The sequence below is a fragment of the Chelonia mydas genome, chromosome 12 (assembly GCF_015237465.2).
Source record: "Chelonia mydas isolate rCheMyd1 chromosome 12, rCheMyd1.pri.v2, whole genome shotgun sequence".
NCBI lineage: Eukaryota > Metazoa > Chordata > Testudines > Cheloniidae > Chelonia > Chelonia mydas.
Genome location: NC_051252.2, coordinates 16,611,283 through 16,634,322, shown reverse-complemented (window position 1 = coordinate 16,634,322; position 23,040 = coordinate 16,611,283). Strand labels below are relative to the sequence as shown.

At 41.7% G+C, this 23,040-nt stretch overlaps 1 protein-coding gene across 2 annotated transcripts in view; it reads right to left on the bottom strand.

Annotated features, from left to right (window-relative positions):
• The window catches only part of LOC102929896 (plasmanylethanolamine desaturase), a 74,268-nt gene that overhangs the window by 30,134 nt on the left and 21,094 nt on the right, over nt 1-23,040 (bottom strand). For both annotated transcript variants that reach the window (XM_043526349.1, XM_043526348.1), the window contains exon 2: nt 4,680-4,799. In XM_043526349.1, the coding sequence (XP_043382284.1) occupies nt 4,680-4,799 (120 nt within the window). The remainder of the gene's footprint in view (nt 1-4,679; nt 4,800-23,040) is intronic.

The following is a 23,040-nucleotide window of genomic DNA, read 5'->3' as shown; positions in this document are numbered from 1 at the left end:
GGAAAAATAATGAAACACATACATGGGTGTTTTCCAAAGAGAAAGGTTCTGTGCATACTGGGCTTCTCACGTGTACTTTGTAAACTCAGCTTGTGAGTCTGCATACCAGCTTACAGGAGTCTTATTTTGCCTTGTACGATCAAAATCAAGTAAAACTCACTACCTCTTGTTTCAGAACCTCTTCACTCAAATGCATTAAATCAAACCAAATCAATGGCAATGTATTAAAGTACAAAATAAGAAGAAAACTTCACAACTACAAACTACCAGGGTCGAAAGGAAAGGAAAGGAAAGGAAAGGAAAGGAAAGGAAAGGAAAGGAGCATTCACTTACAGTACATACAATATTCCTAATAACCTAATCTCTCTCCATCATCTCTCATTACGAGGGAATGCAAACAAAAACAAAGAGCCCCAAGAAATGTATTTCAGTCATCACAGGTCTTTGTGAGAAGCACAACTATTGTGAAATGCGAAGGTTTATAAAACAGAACAGATTTTTAAATCATTCTTTATTAAAGCACAGCCGAAGTCGATGTTAAATCTTCTCTCTCTAAAACATTCAAAAACACTGATGCTTGCAAGGTGTTAATAAAGCAAATCCATTCAGATCACAGTAGTTTGCCTCGCTAGAGTTAAAAGCATGACCCCGAGACAGACTCCAATGCTCTCCTCACCTCCTGCAGGGAGGTGGGCCATGCATAAGAGAAGATAGCAATGGAAGCCTCCCACTCCACATATCAGCCTCTCTCTTCTCTGAAGAAGATTCATGTGGACACTCTGCCACGCAGGACAAAAACAGGACATGGCTAGGATTGGAGAGGTAGGGGGTTGGGGAAAAGAGAGAGAAACACAGGAGAGGTATATTCCTCTCCAGAAACTACAGAAGGATATACCACTCTGTGACGCTCCCACACCCCTCCAAGAGTTCACAGTGTGTTATCAACAGCTGGGGTACAGTAAAAAGGGGAATTACAACCAGAATGAGCCAGAAAGGTCATATTGGGATTGTGACCCTAGATATCCATGGATCCCTAGCTTTTTCAGTCTGTGGCCTCCCTATACCCTGATGGACCCCCCCCACGCTGAGTGAATGAGCTGACCCAGAAATATTGCATTAATGAGTTCCACTTCTTGGGTTTGAGAGGAGGGCTCAAAATACTTCACAAAACAGTAAACCTGGAAGCAAGACGTACAAGAAAGCATTTATATAAGGGTTTCCCACTTATTTTAGATGGCTTTAGAAATGTAGATAGTTGGGATAAGCCTCCAAGCTATTCACCTATTAGCAATAATTACAATTGATTTAAAATATCTTAAGACATTCCCATGCTTCACCTACAACGCCTTCCTATAACTATAAATGTAGATAATTGGAAAGAGATTTAAATAAAAAAAGAAAAACAAACATGAGACCAACAGTGGTCATACTAAAAATACCTTTGGGGAAAAAAATTAAGCCATATATAAACGGGGAAGGACTAGCTGAGATAGATGTTAGGGGAAAGGAAATTCCACATCCAAAGTCTCCGCACACAGCAAAGACCAACCCAAAAAGCAACAGAGTGGGAATTCTAGAGCACAACTAATCAATAAAAAGGAAACTTCAACAAGACTGTTTTCAATATAGCCAGGGCCTATACTATTAAGGGAATTAGAAACCCAGGGGCCAATTTAAAATTAATCCACCACTTTATAGGCAGCCAATGTAAAGAACAAAAAGATGGACGGGCATAATATGATTGTTCAAAACAATGAGCAAGGATACTGCTTCAAGCAACAGAGAGGCAAAACTGGAAGGAGTCATGCTATTAGGGAATTAAAGACACAAGCCTCATGGGCAGGGGGACTGCAAAGTATTAGAAAGCTAAGACAACCTGCACATATTATGTACAAAGGTTCCCAAATAAGCAAACTCACACACTCACTCATCCCACACATGGCTTTCCACAGTCAGATCAGTGCTTGCTTTAACGATAACTGAGATGAGTTACGTCTCTAATTGGCCTCAGTATTAACACTCCTGTATGACCACATAAAATCACTGTACAGGCAATGAAATTCCAGATAACCTCAGAGACTTTTGTAGTTTATATTTTTTTAAATCATGGTTATCCTTTTAAGAGCTTCCTAAAGCAAGAGGCCATATTAAACTCCTAGTAGCACTAAACCAATTGTTCTATAAAGTCAAGTAGAATTACGATGGCACATCAGTTCCACTACAGCTAAAGACTAGGTGGACTTTCCAGTACAAATCCTTTATTAGTGCTTCAATCATTTCAAAACAAGTCAGTTGTTTTACAGCTTATTTCCTAGGGAGTATTGCCAATTTCTAAGGGAAGTGGGTGGGAAAGACACTTTTAAACAACCTGGAAAAGCTGGTGATGAGCAGTATAAGTAAGGGCAGGTCTACACTACCGCTTAAGTCGATCTACCTTATGTTGCTCACGGGTCTGAAAAAGCCCCTCCCTGCCTGAGAAACGCAAGTTTCGCACTGTCCACACCGCTCTCCCACTGACATAGCTTCCGTTTCTCACCGAGGTGGAGTAATTATGCCAATGGCAGAGCGTTCTCCCATTGGCATAGTGCGTCTTCACCAGACATGCTACAGCAGCGCAGCTGCATCGATGCAGCTGTGCCGATGTAGCGCTGTAGTGTAGACTTGCCCTCAGTGACATGTAATGAGACTCCAAATACCACGGCACTCAACTGGATTACATGAGACCGAGTGCGTAATCAGTGTCAATTACAGATTGAATGGGAAAAATTCATTTTTAATTTATATTTATACGGTTAGGCCCCCTGCACTTGAATCCATGGAGCTGGGCCCCTATGACTGCAGGGAGACCCAGCAAAGTCACTGGGGCTCTGCTGCATGGATCAGATTGCAGGATCAGGGCTTTAGTCTCTGAAAGCTAACAAGTGCCTTCAGAATATTTCAGGAAATGAAAACTGGAAATAAAATCAAGAATGCCTTTATAGCTGTTTGAGAATTAGGTGAAGAGAACGCATCTGAGCTGTTAAAATATTTGTATTATGGTTGTGATAATATGTCCATAAGGTATTCATCAGAAAGTACTCTCATATCCGTACTTCTCAAGACTATGCTCTCCCGTGTATAACACTCATGGAGTGTGGCTGGAACAAACTTTTGTACAAGTTCCCCTTGTGAATTAAATTCATACTAGCAGTACAGGAGCACTACATTATCCATAAAGTGCTCCTATCCCTGCCTCATATACCCAGCACTTGAGAGGCCTTTTGTGGGGTACAAAGTGAATAGGGATTTCAACTGAATCTGGTCCTAAACTGTTTTTCCACAGCTCAATTGGCTGAACAACCTACCATTGCAATTGCAAAGCCAGTCGGCTTCACTAGAGAGGAATAGCTACTGCTCTAAATGGACACCTGAAATGAAATCTGTATAACACCCTGAGAATGCCTATGTTTGTACGTCAGGTTCTCATTTACAGTTGAGGCATTAAAATAGACTTTGAGGTTGATTGGTTCTTCTAGACCAGTGGAATTAGGCACTCTAAGTACCTTAGTATTTGGAGTATGACAGTGCAGACAGTACAGATGGCAAAACAATTAATATAGATACAAATAAATTGTGATAAACCAATTCTTTTTATTTTTCAGTGCAAGTTTTGAGTTTGTGTTGCTACAGACAGACTTGCCATAAATTTGTTGCTGCATTTATATTTAATATGTTTAAAAGAGGGATGAAATAGACTTTAGAAATGCTGGTGAAATATTTATAAAACCACAAAGAAACTATGTAACTGGAAGAGAGGAAAAAAACATAGCTCACACATGTTATCAAATATACAAGTCTACCTTTTAACCTGACAGTTTCCCCACAATGCAATTGAGTACACTGCCAGCATGTCACAGATCTGCAACACCTGAGATGGCAGGGGGGGAAAAAGTGATTAAAAGAGGGTACAATAATGTAATTCTGTCCTTAACATGTTCACCCCAAAATACTCTTGCACATCTGTTCCACACAAAGGCATCCTCTACTACACAAGAGTTTCTAACAAGTTTCTCCCCTTCATGAAAATATCAGCAAAACACTTTTTCAAGGATGGCACTAAAGTTCAGGATTTCTTCCCTCCTTTTCTCATTATTTCAATATATTCAAGTGCCACAGATGAAAATTTCACAAACCATATGCTACAAAGAGCAACTTAGACGTGGCATTAAAACAATGTCCAGAAAGTCTATAAGCCTGTGGTAATGTCACCAAGTGAATGCTAATTATGGTGGAAAAGACACTATATATGGACACCAATTCATCTGAATAGTAAATGTGATAATAGAATCCACTGTTCCTTTCTCAGTGTTTTTAAATATACACATACATAAGTTAAGCACATAACTGCTTTGCTGATTGGGGCCTATAATTCTATATCCTGCTATTTCAAAAATACAAAACATAGGAGCTTATTCAAATCCTCTGGCCTAGAACAATACTGCTATATTGCTGTGTATTGGGGTAGTTGCAGTACCAACCTTAGTTCTGAATTTCTCTACATTTCTGATTTTGCCATTCTTACAGTTAATTAAAAACACATTTACAACAATATCTGCCACATTGCTGCAAAATGTGAAGCTCTGAACTGTGCGTATTGATCATTTTAAAATATGCTGAGGGTTAAAAACTGAAATACTTACCTATACCTGCTATTATTTTATAAAGATGATTTGCTGAAAAATGGATTAACAGGAGCAGAAAGTCAACTGTGACCAAGATGATGCAAAGGATAACAGAAATCCATTCTTGCAACCGTTTATCTAAAAAAGAGAAAAAATAAGAAAAAATAAATTTAGTGCAAACTGAATGGAGAGGAGGAAGGAGAAGAACACCGCGGAAGAAAGTGGTGGGAAAGAAGTAAAGGAGGAAAAGAAGTAAAGGAGGAAAAGAAGAAAAAACTACAAGTATATTACAAACATTATTTGTCCTACTAAAAAACTATTTGTCCTACTACTGTGATTCCTTAATAAATCTTGCCCAGAACATAGATGTTAAAGGTATGCAAGTGAGTGGATCAGAAGAAAAAGAAATAACCAATTGCAGTCAGCAAAGTCATCTGCTCAAGGTCTAATGTTTATAACGAGGAAAATAACGCTTGGGTATGGAACCTGACCATTCCAAGGAACTCTCCCATCTTGAAAGCAGTCAACTGCTAGCCTGCATAAAGAAAGGATTAAGCAGAGCTGAAGTTAACCTGTTATTCACTGAGGAGCAAGATAGTGCTCAAGCAATCCGTCAGAAAACATAGAATAAGGCCTCAGTCTTGCCAAGGGATCCACTGTACTTTTTCTATCTTAGAATCATAGAATATCAGAGTTGGAAGGGACCTCTGGAGGTCATCTAGTCCAATCCCCTGCCCAGAGCAGGACCAATCCCCAACTAAATCATCCCAGCCAGGGCTTTGTCAAGCCTGACCTTAAAAACTTCTAAGGAAGGGGATTCCACCACCTCCCTAGGTAACACATTCCAGTGTTTCACCACCCTCCTAGTGAAAAAGTTTTTCCTAATATCCAACCTAAATCTCCCCCACTGCAACTTGAGACCATTACTCCTTATCCTATCATCTGCTATCACTGAGAATAGTCTAGATCCATCCTCTTTGGATCCACCTTTCAGGTAGTTAAAAACAGCTATCAAATCCCCCCTCATTCTTCTCTTCTGTAGACTAAACAATCCCAATTCCCTCAGCCTCTCCTCATAAGTCATGAGTTCCAGACCCCTAATCATTTTTGTTGCCTTTCGCTGGACTCTCTCTCCAATTTTTCCACATCCTCCTTGTAGTGTGGGGCCCAAAACTGGACACAGTACTCCAGATGAGGCCTCACCAATGTTGAATAGAGGGGAACGATCACGTCCCTCGATCTGCTGGCAATGCCCCTACTTATACATCCCAAAATGCCACTGGCCTTCTTGGCAACAAGGGCACACTGTTGACTCATATCCAGCTTCTCGTCCACTGTCATCCCTAGGTCCTTCTCTGCAGAACTGCTGCCTCGCCATTCGGTCCCTAGTCTATAGCGTTGCATTGGATTCTTCCGTGCTAAGTGCAGGACTCTGCACTTGTCCTTGTTGAACCTCATTAGATTTCTTTTGGCCCAATCCTCCAATTTGTCTAGGTCCCTCTGTATCCTATCCCTACCCTCCAGCATATCTACCTCTCCTCCCAGTTTAGTGTCATCTGCAAACTTGCTGAGGGTGCAATCCACACCATCCTCCAGATCATTTATGAAGATATTGAACAAAACCGGCCCGAGGACCGACCCTTGGGGCACTCCACTTGATACCGGCTGCCAACTAGACATGGAGCCATTGATCACTACCCATTGAGCCCGACAATCTAGCCAACATTCTATCCACCTTATAGTCTATTCATCCAGCCCATACTTTTTTAACTTGCTGGCAAGAATACTGTGGGAGACCGTGTCAAAAGCTTTACTAAAATCAAGGAATAACATGTCCACTGCTTTCCCTTCATCCACAGAACCAGTTATCTCATCATAGAAAGCAATTAGATTAGTCAGGCATGACTTGCCCTTGGTGAATCCATGCTGACTGTCCCTGATCACTTTCCTCTCGTCTAAGTGCTTCAGAATTGATTCCTTGAGGACCTGCTCCATGATTTTTCCGGGGACTGAGGTGAGGCTGACTGGCCTGTAGTTCCCAGGACCTCCTTCTTCCCTTTTTTAAAGATGGGCACTACATTAGCCTTTTCCCAGTCTTCCGGGACTTCCCCTGATCGCCTTCAGTTTTCAAAGATAATGGCCAATGGCTCTGCAATCACATCGCCAATTCCTTTAGCACTCTCGGATGCAACGCATCCGGCCCCATGGACTTGTGCTTGTCCAGCTTTTCTAAATAGTCCCGAACCACTTCTTTCTTCACAGAGGGCTGGCCACCTCCTCCCCCCATGCTGTGCTGCCCAGTGCAGTAGTCTGGGAGCTGACCTTGTTCGTGAAGAGAGAGGCAAAAAAAGCATTGAGTACATTAGCTTTTTCCACATCCTCTGTCACTAGTTTGCCTCCCTCATTCAGTAAGGGGCCCACACTTTCCTTGGCTTTCTTCTTGTTGCTAACATACCTGAAGAAACCCTTCTTGTTACTCTTAACATCTCTCGCTAGCTGCAACTCCAGGTGTGATTTAGCCTTCCTGATTTCACGCCTACATGCCTGAGCAATATTTTTGTACTCATCCCTGGTCATTTGTCCAATCTTCCACTTCTTGTAAGCCTCTTTTTTGTGTTTAAGATCAGCAAGGATTTCACTGTTAAGCCAAGCTGGTCGCCTGCCATATTTACTATTCTTTCTACACATCGGGATGGTTTGTCCCTGTAACCACAATAAGGATTCTTTAAAATACAGCCAGCTCTCCTGGACTCCTTTCCCCCTCATGTTATTCTCCCAGGGGATCCTGCCCATCAGTTCCCGGAGGGAGTCAAAGTCTGCTTTTCTGAAGTCCAGGGTCCGTATTCTGCTGCTTTCCTTTCTTCCTTGTGTCAGGATCCTGAATTCGACCATCTCATGGTCACTGCCTCCCAGGTTCCCATCCACTTTAGCTTCCCCTACTAATTCTTCCCAGTTTGTGAGCAGCAGGTCAAGAAGAGCTCCGCCCCAGTTGGTTCCTCCAGCACTTGCACCAGGAAATTGTCCCCTACATTTTCCAAAAACTTTCTGGATTGTCTGTACACTGCTGTATTGCTCTCCCAGCAGATATCAGGATGATTGAAGTCGCCCATGAGAACCAGGGCGTGCGATCTAGTAGCTTCTGCAAGTTGCCGGAAGAAAGCCTCGTCCACCTCATCCCCCTGGTCTGGTGGTCTATAGCAGACTCCCACCACGACATCACCCTTGTTGCTCACGCTTCTAAACTTAATCCAGAGACTCTCAGGTTTTTCTGCAGTTTCATACTTGAGCTCTGAGCAGTCATACTGCTCCCTTACATACAATGCAACTCCCCCACCTTTTCTGGCCTCCCTGTCCTTCCTGAACAGTTTATACCCATCCACGACAGTACTCCAGTCATGCGAGTTATCCCACCATGTCTCTGTTATTCCAATCACATCATAATTCCTTGACTTTGCCAGGACCTCCAGTTCTCCCTGCTTGTTTCCCAGGCTTTGTGCATTTGTATATAGGCACTTGAGATAACCCGCTGATCGCCCCTCATTCTCAGTATGAGGCAGGAGCCCTCCCCTCTCACACGCTCCTGCTCGTGCTTCCTCCCGGTATCCCTCTTCCCCACCTATCTCAGGGCTTTGGTCTCCTTCCCCCGGTGAACCTAGTTTAAAGCCCTCCTCACTTGCCCTCTTCTCAATATGTGAGGTATTTTCCAAGAAGCTGTGAGAAGAGAGACATCTTGTTACTTTGTTCCATTAGACCTTAAGAACCCCTCATAAAAAAAGTGGACTAACCTCTGCCTTCAGTTTATCATCTCTCTAAGGAGGTCATGGGAGGAAAGTGCTAGGACTTATTCATTAAAATTGTGTTTTCTAAGTTTTCTACTCCTTTTAAATAATTTAAATCCTAAATAAATAAAATGTAGCATGTGAGACAGTGCATCAGGTGCAAACCCAAGTGTCAGTGTCACCCACACATGGGGTCTTCTGCTGTGTCATGGTACCAAATCTTGTCCTGCCACAGTTTAGTAACACCTCAGATTACCTATAGCAGAGGCAAGTGCCACAAGCTTCAGCTGTAAAGGCTCTAACACAGTGGTGGGCAACTTGCGGCCCGTCAGGATAATCCGCTGGTGGGCCACCAAACAGTTTGTTTACATTTGCATGGCTGCCCGCAGTGCCCAGTGGCTGCGGTTTGCCATTCCTGGCCAGTGAGAGCTGCGGGAAGCAGCGGCCAGCATGTCCCTGCGGCCCGTGCTGTTTCTCGCAGCTCCCATTGGCTAGGAATGGTGAAGTGCGGCCACTGTGAGCTGCGGGCAGCTGTGCAAATGTAAACAAACTGTCTGGCAGCCCACCAGTGGATTACCATGATGGGCCGCAGGCTGCCCACCACTGCTCTAGCACCCGGCTGACCCCAATATACACTCTTCCACTGCCTTCAACTCAACGTTCTGCCCTGGGCCACAGACATCCTACTTCTGAGATTCACTTCTCCCACCTGGCCTCCTAACGGCCACAGAATCTCCTCCTGGGTTTATGGCCCATCTTCCTCCCCAGCTGGAAGTTTAGAGCAGCAGAACAACCACCATTAGCAGGCTCCCCATACTGCTGTCTGCTGACCAGACACTGCTCTTCAGCTCACCAATCCACAAGGAGCCCAACCCTAAACTTCCAAATTCCACCTCTGATACATCTCCCAAGCCATTCAAGACGACGAAGCTAGCCATATTAAGGCCTGCAGTCAATTTACCTGATTTAAATTACTTAAAGGGGGCACAGAATTTAGAAACTATCCACAGCTGGTGTAAAATCATGTAATCTTTGAACTCAATGAAGCTATCCTGATTTACAACAGCCAACGATCTGGCGCCAGGATTAAATCATCAAAAATCTTAATTCTCAGGCAGACTCAGAGAGAGATGACAAACTGAGGGCAGACGCTAGTCTAGTCCTTATAATTCAGGTTATGTAAGGACTAACTGCCTCGACTAACAAAAACATCTCTTCTTGCACCTTCTGGAAAAATCACCACACAGGCTGAGAGTACAGGAAAAGTGAAACTATTATTAATTAATGACAGTATTGACTTTGAAGAAGCGCACAGAAATTAGTTAACTCTTTTCAGAAGATCTTGCACTGACTTGCTGGAAATGTAAGTGTCCATTTAGCCACCTCTCCTTATTACAGTGCCACCAGCTGACTCTTTGTAAAACCCTAGTTACTGAATTCAGGCTATATAGTTTTGCTGAATTTAAAGAAGCCTTCATAGAAATTGAGAACTTGATTCTGCTCCCATTGACTTCACTGGTGCATGACTGAGTGTTTTAAGATTGCCAAGTTAAAACATCAATGTTGCAGATATCTATTAAGAAATTTAGAAGCTTTTAATTGCATAAGAACCTACAAGTATAGAAAGCTGGCATCATAAACATCATGCTAAACACAGTGTAGTAGAATCAACCTTCAAATGCATATTACATTAGTTTTTGGATTTGGAATTAAGTTCCAACATCACATATAGCATAATATTAAATCTCACACAGTGTACTATACGCAATTCTCTACTGGCCCAATCTACTAAAATGATTTATGCACAGAAAGTTTAACTGTATAGTAGGGAGACTGCTGCACATTTGCTCCTTCACAAAGAACTCTTGTCATGCAAGTCACTGGTATAAATGCTGTTTGGGCAGATTTTAGACTGGTAAGAGATTTAGAATTTTAAAATAAACCCACCTTCTTTCAGTGCAAAAGGACAACAAACACACTATATGGAATGTATACCATTTCTTGTGCACAAACAAATATATTTTATGGCAATCACATCGCAAAAAAACCTCACCAGCATTAAATAAGAGACCTGCCATAACACAGCCTGTTACTCCTCAGAGTACCGGGTAATTAAAATATGATTTTGCCATACTGAAGCACTTTCACCCCCTCGCAGTCAGCAACACCTTCCCTCCTCACTGTATTCATGATGTTTGTTTTAACAGATTACCTGCACGCCTGTCAATACGTTGATGAACAAATATAGGAGCACTTATGATTAAGATGCCTCTATTCTACCACATAAAAATAAATACTTACAAGGAAATGTGTTCAGGTTTGTTTTGGTTTCTGCTCTCTGTTTCGTTCGGGAAAAGCGTAAATAAAATTACTGAAAACATTTTTGTGTTTCCTACTTGCGAATATAGAAAAACTTTTGTTTGAAAGGCCTGATTCTGCAAACGGTCTGCCCTCAAAACTTCCCACTGATATCTTGATTGGATACAAGCTACTCATATGACCATTTATGGCTGTAACAGAAATTCAAGAAACATTGCTAGAATGAGCAGATACCAAAAATATGGAGTTGTTTGTTAGCAAGTAGAATTTATACCAATGAAGAAACTATCTTCCACCATTCTGTACATTTACGTAAGCTTGAAACATTCAGTAACTTTAAAATTAGAACCTGATATTTTCCATTTTATTTTGTCTAAGCACGTGTTTCTCTCTCATTTTAGAGTCTCCACCGATTTTCATAAAGTTTCCAATAAAAATGATTTTGTTGAAGCTACAATAAAACAGGGTCTCAAACCCACAATTTAAAGCACATGGAATAACAAAATTACATGGGATTCCAGTATAGCTGTGAAAAGGGGACTGCACAATTTGCTACCAAGCTCCTTTCTCTCACCCCTCCAATCCTGTACCCTTTTACCCTCAGCATCCACCCTCTCCCCTGTTGAAATCAAGAATGCAGAGTAGATATTAAAATTAACTAATACAGTAAGTGAAGTGAAGAATTAGTGCCAGTCTAGCAAATTAAACAAGGGAATAACCTAATTTTCCCCCCCATTTTTTCCTTTTTTATTACCAACAAATTAGAGGGGCTCCAGTAGATTTTATCAAATACTGAGCTCTCCACTCTCTTTCTCAAGCTGTATAAATGCCTTGAACTCCCAAAAGAACATCGCCATTCCTTAGCCCCATGTAGCTCTCTTTCATTTACCCACTTCCACAGCACCATTTTCAAAGATTTGTTACAGCCAAAGGGAACAAAGTGGAAATCCTGAAAGGATCTCTGCAGATTTTTCCAGAATTTTTACTCTGCCCCCTCCACCAACTGTCCATAAGACCTCAACTCCCCTGCTGCCTATATCCTTTATGGATGACTCCTAAGATACTTAAAGATTAAAACAAAGGACAAGCCTCACAAGTCTTCCACAGAAATGCCAGCCATAATAGTTTAGTCACACTATCTGAACACAAAAGGGAAGCCTTACCTTACCTTTGAAGTTGCAAGCCTTAGTCAAGTCCAGAAAACAGAAGATAGGCACGACAAAAACATTATATAATTTGTTTCATTACCTACACCCATGCAGACTCATGCTATACAATCTGAGCAGACACACTAAATAAAAAAACAGGTCTCATCTATTAAGTTCAATATATTTTATTTAAAAAAATAGTATTAAGCTATGCTAAAATAAAATTTATAAACATCTTCATGGAGCAACATTGCAAACATGTAGGAAATAAGAAAAATGTCTCTTTAATGCACAAGCCTTTCAAAACTGGGCCCCAAGTGTTGTGAGAGGCTAACTACAATAGATAGCCTGCAGGCTCCTTTAGAACTGTACAGGCACGGAATGTAAAAAAGAACTACAGTGCTTCTATAGCAGCATCAATTCCAATTGAAGCAAAATAATAGGAAAGAGCACAATATTCTACACTTGTATCACAAAAGGCTAAATTTCAAATATTTGTGTACGGTCACTCAGCCAGATGCTAAAAAAACAGTCATATGTATTTTTTAAATATGATCAAATTTTGCAAACTGCAGACTTCTAATTCACATATGTCTAATTGATGTCAATTTTTTTTCCCCATTTAAGATACCATTTGCTTTGCTTTCAAATGAGCCACAATTTCTAACTATTTCTGTGGTGCATTTTAACCTAAATAAATCTATGCAGGTATACTTTTGTAATCACTTAATTTGCAGTGTACTAACCTCTACTATCAATTGTATATAGATATGAGATTCCTCGGTGCTCTGGCACAGGACTGTTTTCTTTGAGTAGAACTATGCCTACAGGGCCATCTCTGTAAGGGTTCACCACTGGTAGATGCTGTGGTCATTATGGTCACAGAACTACAATGACTGTGCCGTACTTAAAGCTTTCTCTATGTGAACGAAGAGCAGATATGTACAGCGATCACAGACTGAGGTGCTCCTAAACAATGGGCCAGTGTCACAACTGGACTGAGATCAGAAGGTAGCATACAAAGTCATATGGATGCAAGCCTCACTAAAATGACTGGTCAAAACCACCAAGTCCCAGTGTCCTTTATGGAGCCAAACTAAATGCTAGAGATTGCAAGAAACTTCCTAAACTATGAAAGTGCAAAAGTTGCTTAAGATCCAGTCTCCTCCTCTACTGTGTGAGGGAAGAGGGTACGAATTACTCTATAGGAGGAAGCAAAAAGATCACTGAAAGCAGAAAGCCTGGGTGAAGGTCCAAGACACCAAAGGCTGTCTCTGAACCTCAATCTACAGGACAGAGAAGCATTCTCTCTCTCTAAGGCTATGTCTACACTGCAAATTACTTCAGTATAATTTACGTTGCTCAGGGGTGTGAATAATTCACATCCCGAGTGACATAAATTATACCAACCTGAGTGTCTGTGTAAACAGTGCTATATCGGCGGGACAGCTTCTTCTGCCGATATAGCTACCACCTCTCACAGAGGCAGGAGTTATTAAGCAGACAGCAGAACTCCCTCTAGTTGGCTTAAAGCATCTTCACCAGAAGATCACCTAGTCTGACCTCCTGTATAACACAGGGCACAGAATTTTACTTAGTAATTCCTGCGTCGAGTTCAGCAACTTTTGGATGAACTAGGATATCTTTTAAAAAGGCATCCAGTCTTGAAGTCATGATTTAAAGTGACAAAGAATCCACCACTTCCCTAGGTAAGTTGTACCAATGGTTAATTATCCTGCGTTCATGACTGTATGCAGGGCAAAACTATTCTGCTCAGGAGACATACTGAAGTTAATACAGAACTAAAACAGTCTAATCTGCCAGTTCCAGCTGATTTTGAGAAATAAATTTATACTAAGGAGATATGCAAGGGAGTATGTTGTGCCCTAAGAGCAGGAAGTGATATACTGTCTCATATTGGTGAATGTTACTACCTATTTCTCTCTCAAGATCAATGGTGGGCAACCTGAGGCACGTGGCCCATCAGGATAATCCACTGGCGGGCTGCGTGACAGTGTTTACATTGACCATCTGCAGGCACAGCCGCCCGCAGCTCCCAGTGGCTGCGGTTTGCCGTTCCCGGCCAATGGGAGTTGCGGGAAGTAGGACAGGCTGCAGGGATGTGCTGGCCGCCGCTTCCCACAGGTCCCATTGGCCGCGAATGGTGAACTGCAGCCACTGGGAGGTGTGGGCGGCCGTGCCTGCCAACAATCAATGTAAACACTGTCTCACAGCCCGCCAGCGGATTACCCTGACGCGCTGCAGGTTGCCCACCACTGCTCTAGATTCTTATATCTAACACCACAGGATAGACTTTGATTCCTTAAAATATGTGCCCATTACTGTGTCCGATAGGCATCAGCCACGTAACCCAATACAAAGTGTCAGGTTTGGAAAGAGTACTTTTTCATGTTCATGTACTGGGTGTCGCAGTGAGCTGAGACACAAGTAACAAATAACACGCAAACACTAACAAATGAAGACCAAGTGACATGATGTACAATACATAATCAAATTCTGTAAATTAATGATAGTGTGTCTAGAATATACTGCACTTGAAAATAAACTAAAATAGGTTTAAAAACATGAATTTTCAGCCACGTCTTTTAAGATGCCAATTGTATGAGACTACCACTACACAAAATATAATAAATATCTAACAAACCTCTTGTTAATTGATTTACCCACCTTTAATCTTTTAAGGCTAGACAATGCAATGAATAATACATTCAAAAAAATATAAACACTTTTCATCCGAAAGTACTTTAGAAACTTTGATTGTTGTAAAACAGGGATTCTCAAACTTCATTGCACCATGACCCCTTTGGACAATAAAAATTACTATGCGACCCGAGGAGTGGGGATTGAAGCCTGAGCCAGCCCAAGCCCCCCAGTGGGGAGGGGGTCAAAGCCGAAGCCCAAGGGCTTCATCCCCAGGCAGGGGGCTAGGGTTGCCAGGAGTCTGGTTTTCGACCGCAATGCCCGGTTGAAAAGGGACCCTGGCGGTTCCGGTCAGCACCGCCAGCCAGGCCGTTAAAAGTCCAGTCAACAGTGGAGCAGGGTCCCAGGGCTAAGGCAGGCTCTGCATTGCTCCTGGAAGCAGCCCCCAGGTCCCTGCGGCCCCCTAGGTGCTGGGGCAGCCATGGACTGGGAGGTTCCACACACTGCCCCCGTCCTGACTACCAGCTCCACAGCTCCCAATGGCCAGAAACTGCGACCAATATGCACTGTGGGGGACGGCACCATGCAGATCCACCTGCCTGCCCATGCACCTAGAGGCTGCAGGGATCTGGTGGCCACTTCCTCAGAGCTGCAGTAAGCTCTGCTGGGACCCCATACCCGAACCCCCTGGCCCAACCCGGAGTCTCCTCCCACACCCCAAACCCTTCATCCCCAGCCCCACCCCAGAGCCTGCAGTCCCAGCCCAAAGCTCATATCCCCTCCTGCACCCGAACTCCCTTTCCCAGCTCAGTGAAAGTAAGTGAAAGTGGGGAAGAGTGAGTGACACAGTCAAGTGAGGATAGAGTGAGCGGGGGTGGGGCCTCGGAAAAGGGGTGGGGCAAGAGGTGGGCCACGGGTGTTCGTTTTTTTTGTGATTAGAAAGTTAGCAACCCTACAGGGGGCCTGTAACAGGAGTCCTGATGCCCAGGGCTAAAGCCCTTGGGCTTTGGTCCCAGGCCTCAGCAATTCTAAACCAGCCCTGGCAACCACATTAGAATGGGGCCGTGACCCACTTTGGGGTCCCGACTCATAGTTTGAGAACCGCTGTTGCAAAAAAATGACTGAGTAGCACGAATAATTTAACCCAACTGTGAAATGCAGTTCATTTGAGTTCAAATTCATTTGAGTTCAGACTTAGAAATACTGGACTTTTGAAACAAAACCCCCTTTTAGGAATACAGTCCTACGTTAGACATGGGTGAACTATGATTTTAAATTGAGATCAGATGTTGGCATGGATAATTGGTTCAAAACATGTGACCAAAAAAGAATGAACTCATGAGAAAGGGGATTGTTTGTGTTAAAATTGTAGAGACCCTGGGAATATCGGTGTAATCTTATTGAAGGTTTGGGTATAGGAAATAGAAATTTAAAAAACTATGGTTAATTGGGTACCCCCAAGTGCAGTAAAAAATTGGTTTGTTTAGTTAGGCAGAAATATGGCAAAGTTAGACCAGAAGAAAATCACAAAGAGAGCAGATTTCCCTGTTTCATCTGGTCTTAGTTAATAACTAGCAATGATGGTACTTGTTTGTTATAATGTAAAAAAAGCAAGGTTTTCTAGGGGTTTCTTTGTCAGAGCTTTTCCTTACCCCTCCTGAATCACACCATGATGGGAAGGTATCTCCCAGACCGGATCCTGTTGCAACTATTTTGGCCAATACTTATAACAGTATTGTGGCTAGGATATAGAATAAAAGACTGTAAGTATATATTTATATTGGTATTTTGGATGTAATCAACACTTGGTTTTGGACTAATAAAGGAATACTTGTGTGGAAATTGAGTCATGGAAAATCTTAATAAAATTATTAGGAAAATTATTTCCAGCACTTAGGTCAGGTAGACTGGAAGGCACAATTGCCTATAAAAACCTAGTCACAGTAATGTTTAAGATGGACTTTCAAATGACTAATTCACCTTCTTCCCCAAAAGCAAAAGCAACCAGATTTTAAACAACATCATAATATATTTTTCTGACAAGACTCAACTGAACATCTGCATGTCAGTTAAATAAAAAGTTTAAATACATTTGAAACGATATTTGGTTAATTTATAGATAACTATACACACCCAAAATACATGTCTATATCCCCAGAATGGTTAACCAAAGTTTAATCAGTTAAAATACTGTAATATTCTAAATTTCCACATTAAATCTGAAGCGGTCTACATTAGAGAAATTTTCACTGAAGCAACGATTGATGTAGTTACACTGATGCACATCCCTAAATTAAACTAGACACGTAATTCACACTGAAGTAAAACCAGCTTTATACTAGTGAAACATGTCTATGTTGGGGAATTACATTAGCCTAACTGTACCAAATTAGCTACAGAAGAGCAAATTTCCCTAATGTAGACTGGGCCTTATTTACTCCTCAAAAAAAAAAAAAACTCAGGGAAAAATAAAATCTACCACATAACAGAATACATTATAAGATCCAAACACCAGATATGCATCCTTACCTGGTATAAGTTTTTATTCAACACGTAGTGTTCAATATTGATCTTAGATACATGGGGGCGCATCTTCAAACATCTTGTAACTATTGTCATAGTAGCTGATTTTGCAAACTACGGTTACACACCAGTATCTAATGTCAACATTACGCATAATGTACTTTTAAAAGTATTCGCCTCTCTCTTTATATACTATCTTTTTTCTCCATTAAACAGATGTGATCCAGAATTTAGGAGCTTTGCATTCATCATGATTCAAAGCCCTCATTTGTTTAAGAAAAATCTCTCTATGTCCATGTGTTTCTTTAAAATGCATGTTCTAATAACCCTGTTTCCCAGGTAGGAGACAGCTGAATTGGCAGATGAGATTTTTGTGAAATAGACAACTCCAGAAGAACTCAGATCTGAGGGAATACCACAATTTACTAACTCAGATTGTGAAACATTACATTTATTACTCTTCTATCAACACGGAGCTGTTCCATAAAGGTAAATTTGGAATTAGAAAGCTGTGTTAAAACGGCAGCTGAAGGAAGTTTAATGCAGTAGATCATAAAATTGTAACATGTTTACTCAATTCCAAAGACTTTCAAATTTACTTTAATTAAAAAAAAAAAAACCTCCTCCCATGCTTCAGCATCCAACTTTGACGTTATCAATTCAAAAACTAAATAAAAATATATATTTGAAAGATTCTCTTACAACTGACCAGTAAGCAACTCAGTGAACATTGCTGGCTTTCAAATGATATTTAAGTCTTGGAGAGAAAAAACTCTTTCAAAGAATAATAGACTTTTTTTATTTTATCTTCAATGGTTGTATTTCCATAATATGAACTGCTTGATAGTCCCTTTCCCTTTAAATTATTTTTTAACCATACAGGCAGTCACATCTGATTTTCGATTTTCCTTACCTTACTTTTCCTTTCAATTACTTCAGTTCTTAATACGAACAATAAGAGTGCTCATCGCATGTCCTCTGTGGGACTCCTGGAACTTAGATACTCTATAGACAGGTGCATAGACAAGGATTCAAAGTCTTTGTTCCACTGTCCAGACAGAATATGTTTAATCTTTTTTCTACCTTTTCTATGCCATTTAAACTTTAACCTAGTAGTAAGTTTTACTGCCTTGATTCACAATTCAAAGGTTTAAAGATGAAAAGTCCTTGCCTTGGAACATAGCTTGAAAACTTCATTCTTAGTCTTTATTTCTTTTGAACTTCTTCTTGCAGTTTTTGTCTTTATTTTTCCAGGGTTCCAACTTTACAGTATAGCACTTTCCAAACCTAGCAGCAGGGCTACTCAGAGGGAAGAAAAGTGGAGCAAAAGTCACTGGAACCAGCTCACCCTAATGGAAAAATATTTAAATTGCTGACTGAGGCTACATCGTTTCTGATGTAGAGGGTTAGTCGGTGCATTTGTTTTTCTGTACAACAAGCTACTGCAAGTCCCTTATATACCAATTACATACATACATCTTAATCTGCTAAGGCATCAAATGTGGGACAAGGACGAAAACAAAGTAGTAGTGGAACCACGCTTTGCAACATGCCCAACTTTTCCCATAAATTCATTATTTCATTATTCACAATTTTGAAATAATAATCAACTCGCAAATGTGGAAGAACAGCAAGTTTATATGTATCAAGCTGGTTGGGTGTCTGATATGAAACACCCCGTATAAGGAGGAACCGTTCAAAGAGTTGTTAAAATATACTTGCATTCAGTGCAGCTAAAACATCCAGGTTCTGGAAAATTCAATAACTTTCCTGGGGTGTAAATGGTGTTTATGGAACACATGTGCCTCTAGGATGTTTGCAGGACCTACTTGTGGGCTGAAAGCAGCAGAGGGAAATGTCTGGTCTTATGGGACATGTAAGGTAAAGAGACTGAGCATAGAGTCATTCTGCTCCAAGAGTATTTCTTTCTATTTATTATCAGTGTAATAGGCCTGCCCTGTGCACAGGTAATTCAACAACATCAACAACCCCTCTGTTACATGGGTAGCAACGGAGGGCTCATATATAAACCTCCCAACCCATTAAAACAGCCTTATTCCCAATTTACAGCCTATTCCTCAGGCCCCTTGTGTGGCTGCACAGGGGATCTGTTGCTACTGTGGTCCTAGGCACTATAACTATTACTGCTACTCACCAGAGATGGGAGCTCTCTTAAGAAAAGGGAGGTTTCCCTACTTACCCCCAACCTGTCTCTTCACCTGCACATTGGTTTAGGGAAGAGGGAGTGCTGGAGACTGTATATTGCCCGCTTGCTCTCACACAATGAATTCCCCTTCAAAACGATCAGCTAGGAGACCTCAGTTTAAGGCTTCCTCAACAGACTTAGTCAGCTATGAAAACCAGTATTCCCTCCCCCACTGCTGGGAAATCTGTAAGGCCTGGAGAATGCTCCCCAAAGTGCAATTACCATATACAGCAGTCAGAGTAGAGGATGTGCAGTCTGCACTTCAGGGCATGGGTCTTGCACAGGTGACTACATAAAAATAAAAACAGCTTTATACAGTGAGAGACATGGGGCAGCAAGTTGCTTGGAATAAGAAGCAGCCCCCAGAGCCAGTGTTCCAAGGCAGGCCATGGAGTTTTCAAGGGCTCTACAACCTTTAAAGATAGAGCCCAGTGCTGGCCAAAACTATCTGGTCTCTATCACTAATAGCCTTCACATCCCATCACACTAAACCCAGATTTGACACCAAACCATTAGAAAGGTATTTCTAACCGTTCTGGTGCCATTAAATTTTCACATCAAAACCATATCATATTTTTAAAAATATTTTCTCAAATGTAAAAATGCAACATTTTAAGAGTGGCCTCTAAATTATACCACAACTTTATTAAAATTACCCTCATCCATGGGTACTTCGAGATCAAGAATTCACGGGCAGTCATAAGATGCTTCAAGAAAGTAAACATTGCTTGTAGATGCTGTTACATTTTCTCACATTGTTCAAGTTATTTTAGTGTTACTACGTACTCTTTGATAAAATTATCGCTATCGGTTAAAAGGGAGATCTAATGAATGTCCTCTTCAACAAGGTGAAAGCCATCATGAAGGCAGGATTACAGCACACAGACTGTCAGGTAGCAATGTGATAAAGCTACTATTACAAGCACAAATCCGGAAGCTATAAAAAGCATTTAAAGTAATTATGTAAAGGATATGCCCTCACACTCTGCCATTTAAATACCATTTAACTCATCATTTAAATTTACTAACAGATGTAAACTCGGATCAAACACAAAAACGATGTCAATCAGTGCATTCTCTGTTCTTTTCAAGAAATTTCAATTTTAATTTATTCAGTCAGCACAACCTTCTAAAGTGCTTCATTCACTATTAAATTTAGATTTACAGCCAGACAATTAAAAATGTAAAGGGCATATGTACACTATACTTAGTCATAGTATATTTTTTAATTGGAAAAGTTGGTAAAGGTCTTCCTAACCCTCAGGAAGGAGGCCCTTGAAGAGTGGAGTGGAGGACCAGACAAAAGTACAATAGGATTGTGTTTTGGGAGGGCGAGCCAAAGGTGTTGTCCAAACTAGAACAAAATTAGTTCTCAAAAATGGTTCAAAGTCCTTCTCAGTCCCTTTTTCGGCCTATTTTTGTGGAGCTTTCCATATGCTGAGCAGTTCACCAACATTATCTCCATGCCTTTTGCATTTTCACTATTTCCCCATGAATTGGATCGGTCTCATTTAGGGCATAATCCAGCAAATACCTCCCACTAGTCCCATGTTCATCACTGTATATATATGTATGGGAGGGGATGGTGCAGCAGGTGAATTAATAGGAAACAAGGTGAGGCAGGAAGAGACAGGGGACATTGAAAAGGAAGGAAAGGGAGGGAAGAAGACAGGAGAGATGGAAGAAGCATGGAGTCTGGCAGTGGAAGGATTGAATCTACCTAGAGTTTTATAGTGCCACCCATCACTGGTATCCAAGCACCTTCCACATAATAGCAATAGCTACGGACTTCATTGAGTCTCTGACACGTCTCCCTTTCCAGGGTCAAAACTCTTCTTGAGGTACAGAGACTGTGAGGGAAGAGATCAAAGCAATCAGCCAATCAGAGGAGGAAAGAATAGCCAGAGTCCACACTGGAGAAAAAAGGTTGTGATCATGTGTAGAGCCCTGCAAATCCATGAATATCCACAGTTGTGGATCTCCATGGAGCATTTTTGCAGATCACAGATTAGATGCGGGTACAAGTTTTGTATCTGCACAGGGCTCTAATCACGTGCATCCAGACCTTTCTGAATACACCCTTGTGCTGCTGCCACCTCCACTACAATCCTTTGCTCACCTCCTTCCCCCCTCTAGGACTTTTCTTTTAAGACTAGCACAAATAAAAATAAAACCAAGATTACATGATTCAAAGGAAAGATATCAAGACACTAACAAGAAAGAAAAAAAGAGAGAGAGTGCCAGATGGGTCATTGCCATGCCTTAATCACAGTGCCATAACTCTGCTCATGGACCTTAACTACACCTCTGACATAGGTACGCGCACCTCACTTGCGCCTTTACTACATCAGCTGGGTTCTAGACGGCAGTGTATTTTTATACTGTTGTGCACGACATAATCCACAGAAACAGAGCCTGTGAGTTTCTCCTCCAGGGGCTGTAAGATTAGCCGAGGAATATGTAAACGAAAGAAAGACTATAGAAATATACAAGATGCCGTTTGAAAATCCTGCAGAGAGATTTTTTTTCTTTGCTTATATATAAAAGAAGGCCTGATGGGTCTGAGGTTTTTCCTGCTTGTTTTATACTGGAGAAATATGAGATACCTCAAGTCCGTTCTTCCCAGATCTTGCTGAATGACCTATAGGTCATATATTTTGAACTTTAACACTTTAATGGAAGGGTGAGGAAAATATTCCTTTCTCCCAATGTCAGCTGAAGAATAAGTATTAACCCCACACACAAAAATTTTAACACAGCAATTTAAAATTCCTTTCCCCTCTCATTTCCTCTGCATTCCTTCTCTTGGCTCTTGTGTTGTCATCATTTCACTAGTTCTCTCGTAATCATAGAGTTTTCCAAACACAACATGACTCAAATCTCCAGTGTAAAAAACAAGCAGAAAACAAACCTTTTAAGCACCTTCTACATTATAAAGCAGCAATAATGGGCACAAACTGATTTTTTTCACCTTGTAGGTCATTTTTTAACAAAAAGGAGACGAGTTGAATCGTGAATGATGGAGGCATGATGTTATGAGTTTTCATGGTATTTGAGGATTTTCTCATCTTGTTGCTCTGGAAGCGAGGAGATAGTATATAGAACTCACTACACAAGACAGAGAAGTCACTCACCTTGCAAAGTAACTGGAGTTCTTTGAGATGCATGTCCCTATGAGTGCTCTACTTCAGGTGCACATGCACCCCAGGCGTCTCTGGTTGGAGAATTTTGATAGCAGTGCCCGTTCGACCTACACATGTGTCCAACTCATCCTCATGCCTTGGACCAAAAATAGAAAGGGCTGCACGGGCAAACTTGCCCCAATTCCTTCTCCACCATACAGGAAACTCTGATGCAAAGGAGAAGGAGGGAAGGTAGTGGAGAATCCAGAAGGACACACATCTGGATCTCCAGTTACTGCACAAGGTGAGTAACCACTGTTCCCTCTAAGCTGTGCGCGTGCACGCTCGCACACAGATTCTAAACCCCACACACACGGGGAAACACTGCGCGCACATTTGTCTCACGTTCTGACCACACATCGGTCAGGACACCCACTCACCATCACCGCCAAAGTCCCGGGGCTGGCGTGGCGGCACTTCCTGGGGCAGCTCCCGGTGGCACGCTCGCCCTCTGGCAGGAGCCTGCAGTGCAGGCGGCTCCCTCCTGCCCAATCAGAGCTGCAGAGGCGGGGCTTGCAGGTGCCACCTCCCCCCCCGACCCAACCAGATCCGACCCTAAGA